Source organism: Kogia breviceps, chromosome 9 (genome assembly GCF_026419965.1).
Source record: "Kogia breviceps isolate mKogBre1 chromosome 9, mKogBre1 haplotype 1, whole genome shotgun sequence".
NCBI classification, from domain to species: domain Eukaryota; kingdom Metazoa; phylum Chordata; class Mammalia; order Artiodactyla; family Physeteridae; genus Kogia; species Kogia breviceps.
The window spans coordinates 44,236,725-44,257,461 of record NC_081318.1 but is presented as its reverse complement, the minus strand read 5'-3'; the positions used below and the strand labels follow the sequence as shown (position 1 = coordinate 44,257,461).

Here is a 20,737-nt window from a genome sequence, read left to right as displayed (position 1 = left end):
CATTTCTGGCTGATATTGATTTGCTATATAATCAATAATATTCTCATTAAGTAGTTGTATAGAGACTGCCATTTAGTGTACAGTATTTAATAGATAGCTTAGTTTTAACTTAAGATTAACCCATTTTGCACTGTGGTCCCTCTCTCTACTAGCATTCCAAGCCCATCAGAAGACAACTGAACTACAGAGGTAGTTCAAGATAGGATTCCTGGAGATAGGAATGCAATGGTTGGGGTAACGAAGGATGGGGTAGGAAGGGTATGGTAAGCTTCCTTTGCATATCCTGACACCAGCAGTGTGTCTTACGATTTAACTCAGTTCTCACAATCTCTGCCTGGAAATAGCATCAGATTCTATGTGGTAAGGGCTCAGTCGTATAGAACTGTGCCACCGCCCGCCCCCCCCAGCTTCAGATTCTACTCAAAAGCCAGGTTTCACCTGTGCTTTTGACACACTGGCTATAGATCGGAGGTCTTGGAACCCCCTGTTTGGGTTCGATTAATTTGCTGTATTACTGGTTTATTATAAAAGGCTGTAACTCAGGAACAGCCAGATGGAAGAGATGCATAGGGCAAAGTAGGTGGGAAGGGGCACAGAGCTTCTACACCCTCTGCTTGCGGAGCACTCTTCCAGCACCTCCATGTGTTCACCAACCCAGAAGCTCTCTGAACCCCGCCTTGGGTTTTTATGGAGGCTCCATCACATGGGCATGATTGATTAAATCATCAGCCATTGGTGATTGTTTCAACCTCCAGTCCCTCTCCTTTCTCCCCAGTCAGGGGGTGGGACTGAAATTTCCAACTCTATTCAGTTAGGTTTTCCTGGCAACCAGCCCCTTCCCCCATCTTTAGGTACTTTCCAGAAGTCACCTTATGAACATAAACCTAGTTGTGGTGGAAAGGAGTTTGTTATGAGTTAACAAGACACCCATTTCACCTTTCAGGCTCTGTCATGAACTGAGGACAAGAGACCAAATATAACAAAAGATGCTCCCATTGTTCTTGCCACACATGACATTCCAAGGGTTTTGGGAACTGTGGGCCAGAAACCGTGGACAAAGACCAAGTATATCTGAGAAATGTATTTTGGTCATATGAGTGATCAAATATATATTATAAATCACAATATTGAAGAATGAGAAGTAGGAAACAACTGAATTGTGATAGAGGAATGGTTAAATGAGTCATAACACCTTCAAACCAAGGAATTCTGTGGCCATTTAAAGCTTGTGGTATATATGGCATATACAGACAGCTCATGCAGCTCAATATCAAAAAACAGCCCAATCAAAAAATGGGTTGAAAACCTAAATAGACATTCCTCCAAAGAAGACACACAGATAGCCAAAAAGCACATGAAAAGGTGCTCAACGTTACTAATTATTGCAGAAATGAAAATCAAAACTACAATGAGGTATCACCTCACACCAGTCAGAATGGCCATTATCAAAAAGTCTACAAACAAATGCTGGAGGGGGTGTGGAGAAAAGGAAACCTTCCTACACTGTTGGTGGGAATGTAAGTTCGTACAGCCACTATGGAGAACAGTATGGAGGTTCCTTAAAAAACTAAAAATAAGACTACCATATGATCCAGCAATCCCACTCCTGGGCATATATCTGGAGTAAACTGTAATTACAAAAGATTCATGCACCCCAGTGTTTCATTGCAGCACTATTTACAGTAACCAAGACATGGAAGCAACCTAAATATCCATCCACAGATGATGGATAAAGAAGATGTGGTACATATATACAATGGACTCTTACTCAGCCATTAAAAAGAATGAAATAATGCCATTTGTAGTAACATGGAAGAACCTAGAGATTATCATACTAAGTAAGTTAGAGAAAGACAAATATCATGATATCACTTATATGTGGAATTAAAAAAATGATACAAATGAACTTATTTACAAAGCAGAAACAGACTTAAAAAAAACAAATTTATGGTTACCAAAGGGGAAAGTTGGCAGGGAGGGATAAATTAGGAGTTTGGGATTAACATATACACACTATTACATATAAAATAGATAATCAACAAGGACCTACCGTATAGCACGGGGGACTCTACTTAATATTCTGTAATAACCTGAATGGGGAAAGAACCTGAAAAAGAATAGGTATATGTATATGTATAATTGAATCACTTTGCTGTACACCTGAAACTAACATAACATTGTAAATCAACTATACTCCAATATAAAATAAAAAATTAAAAAAAAGCTTGTGGTAAGCAGTTTGCCAAGGTATAGTTAAGTGAAACCAAGTCATAGAACAATATTCATAGTGGTCTTCAGTTTTTTCAGCTAATAACCCTGTGCCTATGTGTTTGGTAATGCATTTTTTAAAAGATCGGAAGGCTATATCAAACCGTTATAAGTAGACTCTCACTTTTTATAATGGCCCTGAATGGGGAACTTTTTATGAGCATGTATTCATTTTAAAATTTAAAAATTTTTAAATGCTGGGGGCAACATAGCAGTCAGAGTCTGAAGATGGGAAATGTGATAATGAAAGGAGGAAGATGCCCGAGAAAGCAGGAAGAGATGATGATAGATAGCATAAGTAGTAGCAGGAGTAGCTAGTATTCATTTAGCAACTGAAATGTGCCGCAATGTGTCCTAAATGCTTTACAATACCAAGTCACTTGATTCTATGAGGTAAATGTTGTCAGTCAAGGAAATGAAGGCATAGCGAGGTCACGCACCTTGCCCCATCTGAGAGCTCAGGAATGGTGCAGCTGGGATTCAAAACCAGGTGGTCTGAATTCAGAGGCAATGCTTTTAATCACTGACCTCTACTGCTGGCTGACAGGTGGGGTCCAGAGCACAGGTGGAGAAAGAGAGAAACCTGACTGAACTGTTAATTAGTTTTCTGTTGTTGCATAACAAATTACCACAAACATAACGGCTTAAAAAAACAACCATTTAGGATCTCACATTCTGTAGGTCATAAGTGTGGGCAGGCTTAACTGGGTTCTCAGCTTAGCATCTCACAAGACCAAAATCAAGATGTCAGCAGGGTTGGGCTCACACCTGAGGCTCTAGTGAAGATTATGCCTCCAAGGTCACTGATGTTGGCAATATTGAGTTTTTTTGGCACTGGGACTGAGTTCCCCATTTCCTTGCTCGCTATTAGGGGCCTCTAATTAGTTTGCTGCATTCCTCACCTTGTAATCCTGACTTCATCTGTATGTCTGTAAGGTCAGCAGTGGCCCGTGGAATCTCTCACAGGCTTGAAATCTGAGTCCCTATACTGTGACCAGTTAGAGAAAACTCTGGAATTTTAAAGGGCTCTTATGATTTGGTTAGGAACACCCACATAATTTCCCTTTCCTTGTGTTTGTAAAATAATGTAATCATCAGAGTAAAATTCATCATACTTAACACTCCCGGAGAATAGGGGGAAAATCCTGGGGCCATTTTAGAATTCTGCCTACCACAACTATGAGGATGGATGGTAGGACGTCTTGGTGCAGGAAGGTCTGAGGGCTTGTGATGCCTTCCTGGATAGGACTTGAAAATGCTCAACTTGAAGGGAGATGTTTTGGGATAAAGATTTGAACAGGTGACTAGCAACCCAACATGTGCAACTAGTCAGCTTTATGGTATAAGTTGAGTTTGGAGGTGACTTTAGGTGGGTACCAACTACATGGCTGTGTGATTTTTCTCTAGCAGTCTGGCTTGAGGTTCTTCTGAGAAAGAAGGCCAAAAGGACCACAGGTCAAGGGAGATGACAGGCTTAAGTGATAGACTTTAGAATCTTGGCCAGAAAGAGAAGATAGAGAAAACCACAGTGAGGGAGTATGGACAGTAGTTAATTTACAAAAGCTGCAGCGTATGGCCAGATTCCAGTTAAAGCAGGAAGGAATGCTCTGGTAAGAGGTTAAAGATATAGAGCAGTGGTTCTCCAAGTACAGTCCCCAGACCAACAGCCTTAGCATCATTTGGGGACTTGTTAGGAAAATTCCCAGGTCCACCCTAGAGTCAGAAACTCTAGAATTCTGGGAGCACAGGAATCTGTGTTTTAACAAGCACTCTAGTTGATTTTGATGTCCCAAAGGTTTGAGAATCATTGATGCAGATTCTTTCCTATTTTTTAAGAACATTTTATCGAATGGGACAGTAAGAAGTTCCCTGAAGAGGCTGGGACTGGGTAGCAAACACTGTGAGACACATAGAATAGGACAAATGGCCCATGTTGTGCATGCTGAGCTAGGATGCCAAGGATAAGTTTATAGAGCATGCCTAACTTAACTGGCCTCAGGATTTCAGAAATAACACGCCCTGGTGATTCTGGACAATTGTGTTACTGAGGTACTATTCCAAGGCCAAGACCAGGAGGATTTATCGATTAGAGTAAGAGGTAGGTCCATTCTAGGCTTGGATTGGCTGTTCTTTAAAGAAGGGGGAATCCAACCCCCAGGGTAAGAGGTTGGAAATGGGAATAGAAAGTTCCTGGGACCCTGAAAACAGCAAGAGACCTGCTGGATAGGTAGGGACACTTAGCTGTGAGCAAGATCTAGCTCCATTTGGCTCAGCAAACCATAGGACTTACTCTCCCGTAGCTGCAGGCACCACCCTGATGGGTAAGCTGCTTCTGCTGTGGCACAAAGCAAAAGAGCACAGGTGGGCCATGCTTACTAACAGGAAGAGGAAGGAAGTGAGGGATATATTTGGGGATGTGGGTAGCTGACCCTGAATAGTAATTCCCCTATAGTCTTAAAAATTTTTCTGAGTCAGTTACTCTGGAAAAATCTTAGGACTGGGGCAGTAAGATCCAAGCAAGTTAAATACAATGTAGCCACACAAGATTTTTCATTATTGTTATAGGAACCCCTCCCCACAGTCAACAAATCATCTCAGGTGATTATGAATACACTGTACCTTTGGTGCAGCAGCGCAGGATGTACTTAATATTAAAATCAGTTTTAGGGTTCCCCTGGTGGCGCAGTGGTTAAGAAACCACCTGCCAATGCAGGGAACACGGGCTCGAGTCCTGGTCTGGGGAGATCTCACACGCCGCAGAGCAACTAAGCCCGTGCACCACAACTGCTGAGCCTGCGCTCTAGAGTCTGCAAACCATTAACTATTGAGCCTGTGAGCGCGTGCCACAACTGCTGAGGCCCACGTGCCTAGAGCCCGTGCTCTGCAACGAGAAGCCACCGCACTGAGAAGACCATGCACCATAACAAAGAATAGCCCCTGCTCACCGCAACCAGAGAAAGCCCGCACGCAGCAGCAAAGACCCAATGCAGCCAAAAATAAATAAATAAAAAAATAAGTTTTATACTGTTAAGGTAAAAAAATAACGTGCAGATGAATGTTTACAGCATTTGTGTTTAAAAAAAAAAAGCTCTATGCTTGTCTGTGATGTATACCATATTCCTGGAAGACTTCACAAGAAACTGGTAAAATTGGTAGCCATTGGGAGAAGGAACTGGGAAGCTGGGGGAGAAAGGAAGTAGTAAGAGTTTTCATAAGTAAACCTTAGGTACCTTTTAAATCTGGAGCACATACATGCATGCATTAAGAAATAAAAAATAAATACATTTAAAAAATAAATAATGAGCTTTTATTATCCTCGACAACAGAGGAAAGTCAAGTCTGAAATCTAAGGGCATTAAGTAGCCCCACCATGGAGGGTGGAAGCTGTGGCAGCACCTGGAGGAGCTTCCTCAGAGATTCCCTTAGTCTGGCCACCCTGCCAGAGGCATTTCTAAGGAATCAGGACCCACAGTGATCAGCAGGGAGGAGAACAATGAGAAAAGCTTTCCAGCCTGAAATCAGCCGCTGTCCAGAGCTAGCACCTGGCAAGATACAACTCACTCTTCTGGGGGGGTCACATCTTTACTGGAAGGTAGGTGAGAATTCACACCTGTGACACCAAATCTCCTCCTCTCTTGGTGTCTCTCTCTCCTATTCCTCTCTGATTCCACATTCCTCTGATCTTTGGCCACAGTGTTTTGATTTTTGAGAAGAGAATGTTGAACAAGTCAAGCTGTTGTCATTCTGAGTCTGAACTCTCATTTGACTTGGAAGACTTATGCTTTCGTTTTTTCTTCTTTTTCTTTTCTTTCTTCTTTTTCTTATGCTTCTCTTTCTTCTTCTTTTTCTTGTGTTTCTCTTTACATTCTGAGGAACTGGAGCTGCTCCCATCTTCATCTGATGTTGAATCCTCCAGTAACTGTTTTAACTGTTGAATCCTAAACACATAAGATTGACCAAAGAAACATATTCAATGTAACTTAAAAAATTCTTTTAGATAAAAATATAAAAACAGTAGTGAGGGTGAAAAATGTCACAAAGCATCACCTCATTAAAGACAGTACTCATTTTTATTTTTGCAAGTTTTCCCCATTCTTGTCTACACCTCTGCCTATTTTACATGACTGAACCAGTGTACAAGCTATTTTGTATTCTTTTCACTGTCCTAAATGTTTCTGCATGTTTCCATAGTCCTTACTATTATAACTGCTAACAGATGGATACTTTCCTAAATCATTCCCCCACTGTTCAAGTTCATAGTAATCTACCTCCTCAAAAATTGTAATTCAAAAAAAAAAAAAATTGTAATTCAGCACAGGGAACTATACTCAATATTTTATAATAACCTATAAGGGAAGAGAATCTGAAGAAGAATATATGTTATGTATATATATTATATATAATAATTATGTATAATTATAGTTCAGTATCACCAATTTGAAAAAATACCCCCCAAACCCCCAAAAAAGTCCTCTTGTTTTTTCACCCTGTCTTTAACCCTGTCTAGGAATTTTTAACAAAAGCTCAGATCTTTAAAGAAGATCTAGAGAAGATAAATTACAGTTGCCAACGTCAACTATCAGTGACATGAATGGGCTGGGCCAAAACCATTGCTTTAAGTTAACCCAAGTAGAACAGGCTGGCCTGCTCATTCCCCACACACTGGCTTTTTCAGGGACTATTCCTGTCTTCCAAATATTTCGCAATTAAAGTACCATATTTACTAAAACCACTCCTCTAATACTGGAATTAAAAAAATTTTAATTTATAAAGTTCCTAACTATATAATTTCAAACTTTAAGAGGATATTGTTATCATCTGGACAATCTCACCTTACATCCTTTTCATGTCGTTTATTCTCTCGAATGATGTCGTACATGGGATCTTCATGTGCCTTGAGGGTTAGAGAAGGTTATGGTTAGGTTAGGCTTCATAGACTGTTAAATTAAAATTAAATCCCTCTTTCACTGAAACCAATTTTTTCCCCTCCTATGTGGTGTAATTTTATATTTAATATGTTCTAATCCTTCCTAAGGGTTGCCATAATTTCAAACTCCTGGAGGCTATAAAAAAGATTTTCCAGTTATACAAATACAGGGTATAATTTACATAGCTTTTATAAGGAAATGAACCATGGCAAAATCATTATTAAATACCACTCAAGGTTAAAAATCTTGAGGTAATTCTATTTGTTCTATGTGGAAAGATGATCAAGAGATATTATTAAGCAAAACAAGTGAGTTGGAAATGATGCGTAAGAATGATTCATTTATAGGTACACAAAAACATACTGGATATGACCAAAGAGAAGTATGGAAGTATATTCAAGCTACTTACTACAAATTCCCTCTGGGGAGAGAAGCAAGATTGGACTTGAAAAATCAATTGTGAAAAACCTTACTGTAATGTTTCCATTTTGTTAAAATAAGGCAAATTTATTCTTATATTTGTATAATTAAAAGCTACTTAAATTACTTAAAAATATGAATACACATAGAATGAATTTTATGGCATGTGAATTATCTTTAAAAGTATGTTTATTTATTATAAAATTTTTACATATCAAAGAAAACATAAAGTTAAAAATATCTATTATTTTACCAGCCGGGATATCCACTGTTAATATTTTAGTGTGGTTCTTCCAGTCATTATTCATAATTTATAGAAGATTATAATCATGTTATATATACAACTCTATTCTCTTTTTCACTTATGCTTTCATGAATATCTTCCTATAACATTACATATTCTTTTAAAACATTCTTAAAAGCTATATGATTTATATGTTGTGGTAACTTATGTTGTATATTGGACACTGCAGTTTTTTCCTATTTTTCTTCAGTTTCTATTTTCTGATCATATAAATAATTCTGAAAGTTATCCTTATATATTCATAATAATTTGTGCATACTGATGTTCTGTTACATCCTTAGATCAATTCTTAGAATTTAGGTTTCTAAATTTTAAAAATATGAATATGTTTAAGTTTTTGAGATTTATCATTAAATTATCTATTATAGGCACTGTAAAAGCTGACATTCCAGGTAGCAGTGATTTATCCAGAATATTTTCTGTAAATTAGTAAAATGAAAACCCAGTATTTTAAATATCTTGGAGAATGTTTATATAACCCTGTTTGATATGCTGATAATCCCAATATATCCTGTAATAGCATAGTTAAATTGACCAAAACAGTTACTGAATGGTGAATTAACCCTGGGAGGTGACTTTGTTAAAATAAAGTGATGAAATGATAGATTGATTTTACTGCCATCTAAAGAGGGTACATCGTTTATACACACACTTCCAGTTTATGATAGAAAAATATACAGACTTTACACAAAGACTGGGAAACTAAAACCCTGATTTTATTTATGAAATATGATTTTTTTACATAAGTAAAAAAAGACTGGGGAATTCCCTGGCAGTACAGTGGTTAGGACTCTGTGCTCTCACTCCTGAGGGCCCAGATTTGATCCCTGGTCAGGGAACTAAGATCCCACAAGCTGCATGCCAAAAAAAAAAAAGACTAACTGAATTGATAAAAATGCCTGCTTCAGAAAAAGCACTGTTCCCAAGACAAAAGCAAGTAACATTTTAATATGCATTTTTTTGTTAATGAACTAATCTTTCACACAAATTCGATTTAATAGAGATGTAGTTAACACCAGATACTTTGGCCTAAAGGCTTTCGGAATGTATTTTATGTGAACCTCCAGTTCACTGGTGACTGCCTGATTCACCGACATTCATTATCTCCAGTAAACGTAAATTGACACTCTGGGGTTTTACTTACTACTCTGAACTGCTCTAACTTTTGGTTGCCTTTGATAAAGAAAGGGCATTCTTTGTCGCCTGTTCGGTGACCATACCGTTTACAACGCCAACCTGAAAACAAAGAAAAAGGGATATATTTCTGTAAGATAATGCATTTTTACTCAATCAAGATAACAGTAACAGTAGATCATATTAAAGATATTCTTCATTAGATTCCAATTTTAAAAGCAAATATAATTAATGGATGAACCATGTAAGATCCCAGAAAAGAGAGGGAAACTAATTACTTCCTCAAGTATCCTTTAATCATAGAGGTTTAGAAATGAACCAAGTACTTACTAAACAATCCCATGCAGAAAGCAAAGTGTGATTTTTTGTTTTTTAACTGTGTTATAGGTTGAATTGTGTCATCCTGTCTGCTTCCCCACTGTATTGAATTGTCCTAACCCCTAGTACCTTAGAATGTGACCTTACTGGGAGACAGGGTTTTTAGAGAGGCTTGGAATACATCCTTCCCTCACAGCCAAGAGGACACCCTGACTTTGGACTTATAGCCTCCGGAACTGTGAGACAATAAATTTCTCGTTTAAGTCATACAGTTTGTGGTACTTTGTTCCAGCAGACCTAGTAAACTATACAGGCATCAAGCAACTCCAACCAAGGAGGTCAGGAAGCAGGAAGACGGATTATAGGTAAGATCTGCCAAATTTGCTCCATGCTGGTAGCTCCTGAAAATATGCAATGACAGGGAAATAATGTTTTCCCCTTTATATTTTAATTTGAGAGTTGGTAGTAGGAAACCATTGGGAAAAAATAAAGTTTAGGGATTCTCTGACCTGCCCCTGTCCTTATCTCCCCACTATTTCCACCTGGGGAAGAAGGAATGCACTTTTAATGCAAATGCAGACTGCTTCAAACACATGTCTGTCTTTATGACAAAAAGGGGGGGATTTTAAATGCCACGGATTGATGTGTGGGTATCAAGAAGGATCCATACCATCTGTGATCAAAATTCTTTGTTAAAGGAAAGGTGATCCTTGTTACTCAAAGTGTGGTCAACGGTACAGACCAGCAAGATTAGCATCACCTGCGAGCTTGTCAGAAATACAGAATCTCAGGCCCACCCTAAGTTTGAGAAGCTCTGCTCTAGATAACACTAGGATCATGGAAATCAATGAATACGGGGTTATGTGTGCATGTGTTTTTCCATCTGGGTTGGATCCAAGTTCTGTGGAGTCTGAAGCTTACATAAATTAAGGAGAGGAAGGGCTCTTTAGGGGGAAATAAGTCTTGCCTTGGTAAATTTTATAGAAAGAAAGAACCATATAACTGCACTGGTGGGACTCCAAAGACCTTTGGAAGGTACAAGGGCCCTAAAGGTTAAGCTTCATTAACTTCATGTAAAACTGGTTCTGGTCCAGACTAAACATTTTTAATTTGCAAGTCAATGAAAAGAACTGTAAAATGGTAAGTGAAGCACAACTAACTACCCTGTCACAGAGAGGAGTGTTTTTTTTTTTTTTTTGTGGTACGTGGGCCTCTCACTGCTGTGGCCTCTCCCGTTGCGGAGCACAGGCTCTGGACGCACAGGCTCAGTGGCCATGGCTCACGGGCCCAGCCGCTTCATGGCATGTGGGACCTTCCCGGACAGGGGCACGAACCCACGTCCCCTGCATTGGCAGGCGGACTCTCAACCATTGCGCCACCAGGGAAGCCCAGAGAGGAGTGGTTTTTAACGATAATTTAAAAAAAAGGAAAGAAATGTAATCAGTTTAATACGTGATTCAACTCTGAAAATAATAAACACAAAGGGTTTACTTAACTAAAGTTATGATATAACTATTACTGGGAAGAAGATATAGGAAGGGTATGTGTATGAGATGGGATGGAGGAAGAAAAAAAGAGCTGAATTCTTGTTTTCTACAGGAAGAAGTCAACAGATAATGAAGAAACCTGAAAAATCAAGGGGCAGGAATGTAATCCTGTTACCTAGATACACAGGGATAGGGAATTCCCTGGTGGCACAGTGGTTAAGAATCCGCCTGCCAATGCAGGGAACATGGGCTTGGGCCCTGGTCTGGGAAGATCCCACATGCTGCAGAGCAACTAAGCCCGTGCGCCATAACTACTGAGCCCACGTGCCTATAGCCCATGCTCTGCAACGAGAGGCCACTGCAGTGAGAGACCTGCACACCGCAGTCAAGAGTAGCCCCCACTCGCCACAACTAGAGAAAGCCCGTGCGCAGCAACGAAGACCCAACGCAGCCAAATTAATTAATTAAAAAAAAAAAAACCTTTATAGATACATAGGGATAAACTTCAAAATAACCTTCCTAAAAGGTTGAGGTTGTCGCCTTTTAGGTGAGGGGAATGAAGGAAAGGAGCTGAGAACCGCTATATTAATTATGTGCGTGAAGAATCTTTGTACAAACAAATGTCTTTAAAGGCAGCTGTATCCCTTCTTCAAATGCCGTCTTACACTGGATGAAGGTGCTGCTGCTCTGGTGCGGTGGAGGGTGTGCACACAGAGCTCTACCTGTTCCCGACCCACCCTCTGTGGCCCAGAGCTCCTCTCAGGTTACCTGGATAAAACCTCAACACCTCTGATGAGGATGACTGACTGAGGCAAGACCCAAGGGACCACCCTCCAATGCATCCCTTGTCCCCTGTGGCATTTCTACATGGAATATCCTTTCTGTTACAGGAATATTACTGAAGCATATACTCCGCAGGCAGCTACGGCCCTGTGGAAGACCATTACCCTTACAGCCAGCCAGAAGCCCTGGAGTCAAAGCACTGCTCTGCCTCTTACCCCAGAACACTTAATAACATATGCAAGGCGGCTTACTCATCTACAGCACAGAGTCATGCCCTGACTTTAGCAGGGCTGTGGTGAGAATGAATTAAAAGAAGTGAACTTGTTTGTAAACAGTGGTCTATAACTTGCATGTATTGAGGGTGTTACTTGAAACCCTTCCACACTCACACTGCATGACTTTGACTTCTTTCCCCAGTGGCATCCAAAGTCCTTTGGTTGGTGCGTGGGCCAGAAATTCCCTGGCATGTTCATTGCCTGGGACATCTGGTATACAGTCTTCTGGCTTAGTCTCATCTTCCTGAAAAAGGAAACAGTGTGTAAGCTGTGTGGCAAAAAAGCACCGGAACTCTCTCCCACCTGTTTGAGAACACAGCACTGCCTGGCTTTTTCATGGGCTGGAGATCCCAATGTCATCATAAGTTACCCTCTGAAGAGCTAGAAAGAAAGACAAATCATAACTGACAGAAAAAAACCGAAGTAACTATACTAGAAGAGCTAGCTATACCATGAAAACAAAGTAGCTGTTCTTAGAGAAGAGTTACTAGTGTTTACATAGGATTGATCTGTGAGCTCCAAATTCTGATTCTAGATCACAAAAATTAGATTCTAAGATCACAAAAGGTTTTCTGCTAACTTAAAAGCTTTGTGGAATGAGGCAGAATATAGAGTTAAACAAGTGAGGTTTCCGGGAATAAGAAGAACAATGTTTTAGAGTAAAATAGATTATTAGACCTTGAAGGCCACTGTCATGTTTTATAATCTCATACATGCTGTATTTGTGAGATTTATTTTCATTACCAAATAACTGCACTGTATAATTAAGGTGCTGTTTTTTTACCTTATGATTTTTTCAAGTTTCCACGAATATTAAATTTATAATGGAAGAATGTTTTCTAAAAATCTTTTTTTTAAGTTGAAAGTTACCAAACAGAAAAGGTTACTTTGGCCTTAAGTCCTCTAAGTCTCGCTCCTGCAGAAAGACACTGACACTGTGGCCAGGGTGCTGGAGGAGGGACTCCTGCAGCAGGTAGGGCGGGACTGGATAAGCTTCACGTCTCCTGATTCCAGTGTTCTCTGAGCTGATGACATTCAAGAAATCAGCACCGGGAGGGTCAGAGAAGGAACATGGGGCAGGAGAGCTTTGAGGAGATGCAGTCACAAGTGAGACAGAAAGAATGGGAGTGAGCGCTGAGGAACACTTGGGGGCCTGCAGTGGTTTCTTAGGGGACGGACACAAGGCTGATTAAATTTCTGCAAAGGCACAGGCTGTGACAAAGCCCAAAGTGCATGAACCGACTGCCATCTGCAGGGAAGACACAGAACTATCATTAAAAGGAGGTTCAAACCTTATGCAGCTGTTTTTCATAACAAGTGACTGAGTCTAGCACTGAGTCAAATCTGTCTCAGAGAAAAACCAAAAGTACAAACTTCACACTGACCTTGATAAGTCCAGGAGGAGGTTTTTCATAACTAGAAAGGAAGAAAACACCAGTCATCAACCATGTTCATAGGAATGTAACACATCTCAATCAGCAAAAGGCAACTGGAGACGAAAATGAAAAGGCTTTTTTTTTTTTTAGAAAACCTTAAAAGTACATTATAACTAAAACAGTTACTAAAATATGCCCAGCAGTCAGAAGTCCTATATAAATAAACTGATGCTATACCACATCCTGTTCGATGTAGAACTTAAATTCACTGAAATCATAATTTGGTGTCTTGGCACAGCGATTTTATCTTTGGAAGAAGGGAAAGCAAGAGATTGCAGAGAAAATGTGAGGTAACAAGAGCCTGGGACGAATTATGGTTCCAGCCTGTCATTACAGTTGTTGGTTGATTTACCTACCATAACTTCCAGCTTCCGTTAACACTGAGAGGCTCATGGGGTTGGGGGTGTGTGAGTGATCTGTTCTGACAAGGATGGGGGCTGTGCAGAGGGGAGAAAGCAAAGCCAGAGGGAAGGGCCTGTTGTAGGGGAAGGAGAGGAGGGTGATCTGTCCCAGAAGCTCCCCCTCCCACCTCGCCCACTTCCCCCTGCCCCCCGCCCCTCCAGGCCCCAAAAGCTCCGGATTCAAGATCCTCCCCACTGGCCTATCCTGTCTGCAGAGTCGGCTGCTGGGCTGCCGTCTGCTGCGCAGCTCTCTGACTGCCCTTCATGCCCCTACTGACCTCCTGGGACTCAGGGATGCAGGACTCCTGCTTGGTGCCTGGACGACAGGCTGGCACTCAATGAAGAACTACTGCTAGAGAGGCAGGTGACTGATTGTGTGCAAACGTATTCCCCTTCCACCAACAGAGAGAGCTCTCGGACCCCCAGGGTCCTGAGGATACAAATCATGTCTGTGCTCCCAACTCATTTCCACTTCTCATCACTCCACTGGAACTTCTGGAAAAGGCTGATGGATGCCAAATCTAGAAAAACAGCAGCCAATGCTAGGGTTCATTTTAAACAAATCAATTCTAAAATTAAAAAATTGAGATATAATTGACATAACACTGTATTACTTTCAGGTGTAATTATGTTCAGTTTCAAGTACTGACACATTCCAGGCTATGCAGCACATAGCATGGGCGTCTGGCTTTTAAATGAGTGCCTAATTGACACAACCCCATTCTTAAAAAAAAGTAGTTGGAGGAACTTCCCTGGCAGTCCAGTGGTTAAGACTCTATACTCCCAATGCAGGGGGCACAGGTTCAATCCCTGGTTGGGGAACTAAGATCACTCATGTCACACGATGCAGCCAAAAAAAGTAGTTGGAAAGAGGCAGAACAACTGAACATCTGAGGTCTTTTCAATGCCTATATAATGAAATTTTACTGAGAGAGGGCATTGGGATGCTGTGGTTGGTTTAAAACTGTATCTTGGCTCCAACAACTTGGAAATGGGAGAGTCCCAAAGTTGCTACACACAGAAGGTGAGTTCAGAGATGATTAATTTTTTGAATTTTGTACAGTGAAAATAATAAATTCGAAAATGGTTAATCATTTATCTAATAGTCAAATAGATACTAATTATCCCCAAACTAGTCAAAAATTGTTTAAGTTAAAAGAAAGAAAATAGTGTATAGGACAGTGTGTTTGGTATGGTTCTATTTGTGTGTATGGGAAAAGGGAGATTTTATATATATATAGGATACCTGAGGGAGGGAGCTTTATTTTTCACTTACATTTATTTACATGCAAATACACTGCCTTAATGTTTTTTAGTTACAAAAGAAAAATGAAATTAATGTCATCTTCCTTACACCTATGTTGGTATAAGCCCAGGCTAATAAAGGTATGAGAGATAAACCAAAGGTAACTTGGGATGTAGGAAAAAAAAAAAAAAAGGCCAAAAATATGCTAATAGGAGCTCATTTCTGCTACAGAGTTATATAGGCTGCATTTTTGTTTTAAAATTTCAATGTTATTTCTCTAATTGTTTCAGTAATTAAATCCTCACTCTTGCTCTAACCAACTTGCTATTTCCACCTACCAAAAAAGAACAGGTATGTTAGGAGAAACTAAACTTAATTTTCAGGCGATACTGAAGGTTCAACTTAAAAACTTACTCCTTGCAGAAGTAACCAGTCAACAATAATCATGCCAGGCTTAGTGCTAAGTACCAGAAGGGAGAACTAAGGGGATAAGGGTACTCCTAAATGAAATCTAGAAAAGCCATAAAGTTGAAACTCCTCTCAGAAACACCCATGTAATTCTTGACAAAGGTACTTCATAGCTTGGGACCCCCAGAATGGAGGCCTCCCCAGTGGACCAGCTCATGTCACAAATCTAAACCTAAGTCAGCCTGCACTAATGGGAAATGCCTCACTGTCAAGGAAATCTGGAATACCACAATCAGAATCCTCCAACTCAGGTTATCTGACCCTAGATAAGAGGAGGTGCTAGTCTAAGGAAATCCCTGACCCTCTAGCCAATCGTGCCCTATTTCCAAGTTGCCTCACCTAAGGCCCTATAAAACGCGCTCTTGTCCAAAATCCCTGGGAAGAGTGTTCCACTGCATTTGAAGTTCTGTACTTCTCAGTACGTGGATTGTTTTCCCTTTAATTAAAGACATCGACCTTGTTAACAAATTGTATCATTTTTCTCTTCTGACATTCTTTAGAACTGTCTTGATAAAGAAGATGTTTTGTTTTTTTGGAGCAGAGAACCCCATATCCCAGCCAGAATGTTTTCCAATTCTAAATCAGTGTGAATGGGCTTTGCAGGGGGCCACTTTTCATCGCGGTGCGCGGGCCCTCTGACTGTCACGGCCTCTCTTGTTGTGGAGCACAGGCTCCAGACGTGCAGGCTCAGTAGTTGTGGCTCACGAGCACAGCCGCTCCGCGGCATGTGGGATCTTCCCAGACCAGGGCTCGAACCCGTGTCCCGTGCATTGGCAGGCAGATTCTCAACCACTGCGCCACCAAGGAAGCCCGGAAGCCCCTGGAACTGCACACTTTGAAATCTGTTATTATTAGCAATGGACTTCCCTAAAAAAGTCCATTTTAGAACTGTTTCCACAAGTGTAAAGCAGTGTGGTTGATGTTTTTTCCTAGGGCTAAACAATTCATTAGTTTAGGTAGCATGTTAAAAAGATATTTCTCAAAGATTAAGGTAATATTTAACTATTGAAAGTAACAGATTTGGAAATGAGAATTGGAGTGTGTTTACTGAGTAGCTGGCTTCTGTGCTGTGACAGCTGAGAAGTGTTTATTATCTTTGTAATTAATCCTCAGAATTAAAAAAAAAAGTTAGTGGAGGCCCATTATTTTGTGCCATCTGTGAATTCTTGCCATTATATCATTCAGATTGTGACAGGTTGCCCTGGGCAGTATAAAGACTAAATTAAGATAACTTTCGATATGAGATTATCTCCTAAATAGGCATGGGACAAAAAAATCTTTATTTTGCCAAGTACTTAATAATACTCTTTGTGTATTTGACTGTTGGGGTAGGATTTCTTTTGGAAGAGTCCTTCACATAAGCATACTCCATCCCAGTTGTTCCTGTAGCCTGGCCCTATGGGCGCTGCAAGGCAGAGATTTAACTCCACATATACTCAAAATGTCCATTCTGTTATGCCCAGTAGCCCAGGAGCACATGAGTGACAGAGCTGAAAAGTGGGCAGCAGCATGTGTGGAAGACTCAGATGACTTTGGGGGCCTGGCAGGTATGGTAAGAGTAAGAAAAATTAAGGTCAGGTGTAAGAAAAAGACAAGAGAAGTGTGAGGGTAACTAAAGAGGGCATACCAGGTGGCAAAAGGATTTGAATTCCATTTGTAAAAAACCACAGTGGAACTTAACATGCCTGGTTGACCAACTTACTTATCTGTCTTCCTTCCCCAGACTCTCTAAAATGACAATTAAAGAAATAAAAAAAAGGTTAGAAGCCACACAGAAATCCTGAGAGGAGATACAAGGCTGGAGACAAGAAGGGAAGGGAAAGAGAATTAAACCCTCATCTACTATAACATAAGCTTAATAGGTAACATTTACTATCGAAAAAAAGCAGTATAAGCATATAATTCAGAAATAGTTAAATCCCAGAGAAAAAATTAAGTTTCCCCATTGAAGCCTTGGTGGGAGGGAAAGGTATAGGGAGTGTGAGTAGAGATACAGACCACTAGTTTTTGAAATTAGACTTTTCATACTATTTTATGTTTAAACTACGTTAAAGTATTATTCGGGAAATACAGACTTTCATTTAAAAGGAAAGAAGTCTCTGAACTAGCCAAACTGTAAATATGTCAACAGCCCAGAACTTTTAAAATCTCTGAACTGAAAAATCCCACTGGTCTGAGAATCAGACACCCAGGTTTCTCTCTCTTTTTTTTTTTTTTTAACTATTATAAATCATATGGCCAGAAGCCATTGACTTATTTTATTTATTTATTTTTTTTTTGCGTTATGTGGGCTTCTCACTGTTGTGGCCTCTCCCATTGCGGAGCACAGGCTGCGGACGCGCAGGCTCAGCGGCCATGGCTCACGGGCCCAGCCGCTTCTTGGCATGTGGGATGTGGGATGTGGGATCCTCCCGGACCAGGGCACGAACCCGCATCTCCTGCATCGGCAGGCGGATTCTCAACCACTGCGCCACCAGGGTAGCCCCAGGTTTCTCTTTAGTTTTGTTAGTTTACAGTTCCGTGTGTGCTTGATCAGGTTACTGCTGAACCTGCATTTTCTCATGTGCAAAAGGAGGCTATAAAAGGATGTCCGAGTGCGCTCTGAGCTACAAAATAAATGTAAAGTATTAACAACTATGTGGCATCCTACAGTTAGGATACTGGGGGCTAGGGGGTGGAGTAGGGCGGCTGAGCTCTGCATGAACTTATCCTAGGGAAATATTGTTCAACATCGGCCTTGCACAGGCAACAAAGAGCCTCCCAGAGTGCCCTGAAGGGGCCAGGACCGTGGATGCCAGCAATCCATAACCACTGCCCAATGAAGTGAAATTCAGCTCAAGAGCCACACTGAAAGGAGCAGGCCAGGCTACAAGGAAGTATGCATTTTGTGCCAAAGCTCCCAGCGGTTAATAATGAAGGATTAACCCTTTAAGGACTTTTCATGCTGTCTCAGCAATCATGAGAAGGTAGGTAACGGGAAGTGCCTAAAACAATTCAGATAACTCAGTGAACACCAAACTTAGAAAAGTCAGACTTCTAAAGCTGATTACAGAAAGACAGAAACAGAAAAGAACGGCAAGGGTCATTAATCCAACCTTCCACCTGATGTTTAAATCTCCTTTACAACCAACCCTTCTCTCAGGGGTTATCTGGACTCTCTCCAACCCCAGGTAGCTGGGAGAGTAGTACAGTGCCTCCTAGGTCAGGCCACGCTGACCAGCAAGAATCTATGGCTCTGGTCCTAATTCTTCTTCTTCTTCTTTTTAAAAACATCTTTATTGAAGTATAATTGCTTTACAATGGTGTGTTAGTTTCTGTTTCACAACAAAGTGAATCAGTTATACATATACATATGTTCCCATCCTAATTCTTCTTGTTGAACCGGAACTGGCCTCTTTGTAGCTTCCACCCTTAACACTGGTAAAAAAAAAAATCCTGGGGACGAGAGAGAAGTCCACGCTCTCTTCTACCTGACAGCTCCTCCCGAAGAGTCAGGGACCAGGCCCTCACCCCACATTTATTCTTCCCTTCCTCACCGCGCACTCTTCTTACGGGACTGGGCTTTTTGTTCCCTAGTTAACAGCACTAGGTGAAAAGAATGGGGATTTTACCCAGTTCAGAGCGAGCCCCTTGAACTGAGAAAAGAGAAAGGACCCAACGGCGCAGCCGCACTTCTCCTGTATTCAAATCCTGACCTACACCGACGTCGCCGCGCGAGGAATAAAACCGTCGTTTCCGGCGGGGAAGCGCCCGCCCGGCGCCGCCTCGCGCGCCCGAGACGAGCCTGGGGATGGAGCCTCCCCCCTCTTCCTCCAGCGACTTAGAGTCCAGCGTCCCGCAACCCGGGATCAAAACCCGCATTCGGCTCGCTGGGGTCCGACGGGCCCACCTGCCCACTCGCCGGTCTCCAACCCCGGGCGGGCCCCGACCCCATTCCTCGCATTAGTTGGGGGCGGCGTGACGGACTCACAAGGACTCCAGGTGCTTGAGCTGCTGCAGCTGCTGCGCGTCGTGCCGCCGCCGCCTCTGCTCCCGGCGTCGCTGCAGCTCCTGCTCCGGAGGCTCTCGCGGCCGCCGCGCGCCCCCTGCCCCCGCGTCGTCCCGCCCGGGTCGGGACGACATCGCGGCCCCGCGCGGCGCGGCTGAGGCGGCCCCGTGCGGCGCGGCTGAGGCGGTCGGCGCGGCGAAGACGGTACTTCCTCTGCGCTGCGCACGCTTAGCCCCGCAGCGCCCCCTCCCGCTGCCTCTCCGCGTCCCGCCGGGCCGAGCCGGGTGTCCCCTCCGCGGCCGCCTGCACCGCGCCGCCCAAAGGACAGCGCGGCCTCAAGTTGTTGATCGGAGCGCCGGGTCCTGCAGTCAGGTCGGCTGGTGCCGGAGGCCGGAGCGCGCCCCCTGGCGGCGGCCAGGAGTCTCGGTGCTGAGGACGCTCTGTCGGGACCCTGAGCCAGTTCTGCGCGTGGCTGGGCCACTCTCCGGGTCGGGCGCCTCCCCTCGAGATCTTCGTCCCTGGAGGCCGGGAAACCTGTGCAAGTCATTTTTGTATTCCCCCAGTGGCTAGGCATACAGGAGCTGCTCGTTACATGTTAGTAGGATTCATCCAGTTTTGGAAGAAAGCAAGGCTTCCATAGAAATTCTCCAATTTTCCAGAACATGTGATCCATGCGATGTATAGTCAGTGTAGTATACTGTATTCAGATAAGGTTTGGGTTATGGAAACAAAAAGCTAATATACACTGTGCACTTTTTATGCAGTCATTGAGCTAAGCCCTTAATAGGAGTTGATTTAATTTTTAAAATCGTAATAAGTGCTGTACGTAATACCCATGTGTATTATCCTTATTTTACAGATAAGAGGCCCAGAGAGTTAACTGACATGCCCAAGGAAACAGAACTAGTAGGTCATGGAGCCAGGATGCAAAAGTGTAAGGTGCTTAACTAGGTTGTGCTTTGAAACTGTATCTGATTTATAATTTTTTCAGCCTTGAAATAATGGAAGAAGCTGCAGAGGAATTAAAAATAACTGCATAAGGGAAATGCTTGACAAAATATTCAGTTGTTAATCCCCCAAAGTGAAGAGCTCTTTCAAATTTATTCAAGAAAACACAAACACACAGAAGCTATGCACAGACATGTGAAATTATGCTGATATATGTTCTGGAACTTGGAAATGACCTCTTCCTCTAAGAATGAAGCCAATTAAAATTGTTGCATGAATGTATGATTCAGCCATTCATGTGTAACAGATCAGGACCCTATGGAACCTTCTGGG

General features: G+C 42.0%; 2 protein-coding genes across 2 annotated transcripts in view; one reads left to right on the top strand and one right to left on the bottom strand.

Annotated features, from left to right (window-relative positions):
• Positions 1–5,552: 5,552 nt before the first annotated feature.
• Positions 5,553–19,618, bottom strand: RP9 (RP9 pre-mRNA splicing factor). The gene is made up of 6 exons (XM_059074654.2): positions 19,439–19,618; positions 13,303–13,333; positions 12,032–12,161; positions 9,065–9,156; positions 7,101–7,162; positions 5,553–6,206 (listed from the first exon to the last, which is right to left on the bottom strand). The coding sequence occupies exons 1-6, from the start codon at positions 19,588–19,590 to the stop codon at positions 6,008–6,010; spliced, it is 666 nt and encodes a 221-aa protein (XP_058930637.1). The 5' UTR covers positions 19,591–19,618; the 3' UTR covers positions 5,553–6,007.
• Positions 19,610–20,737, top strand: part of BBS9 (Bardet-Biedl syndrome 9) — a 446,549-nt gene continuing 445,421 nt past the window's right edge. The window contains exon 1 of the mRNA XM_067042365.1: positions 19,610–20,390. The gene's annotated coding sequence lies outside the window, so the exon portion shown is untranslated. The remainder of the gene's footprint in view (positions 20,391–20,737) is intronic.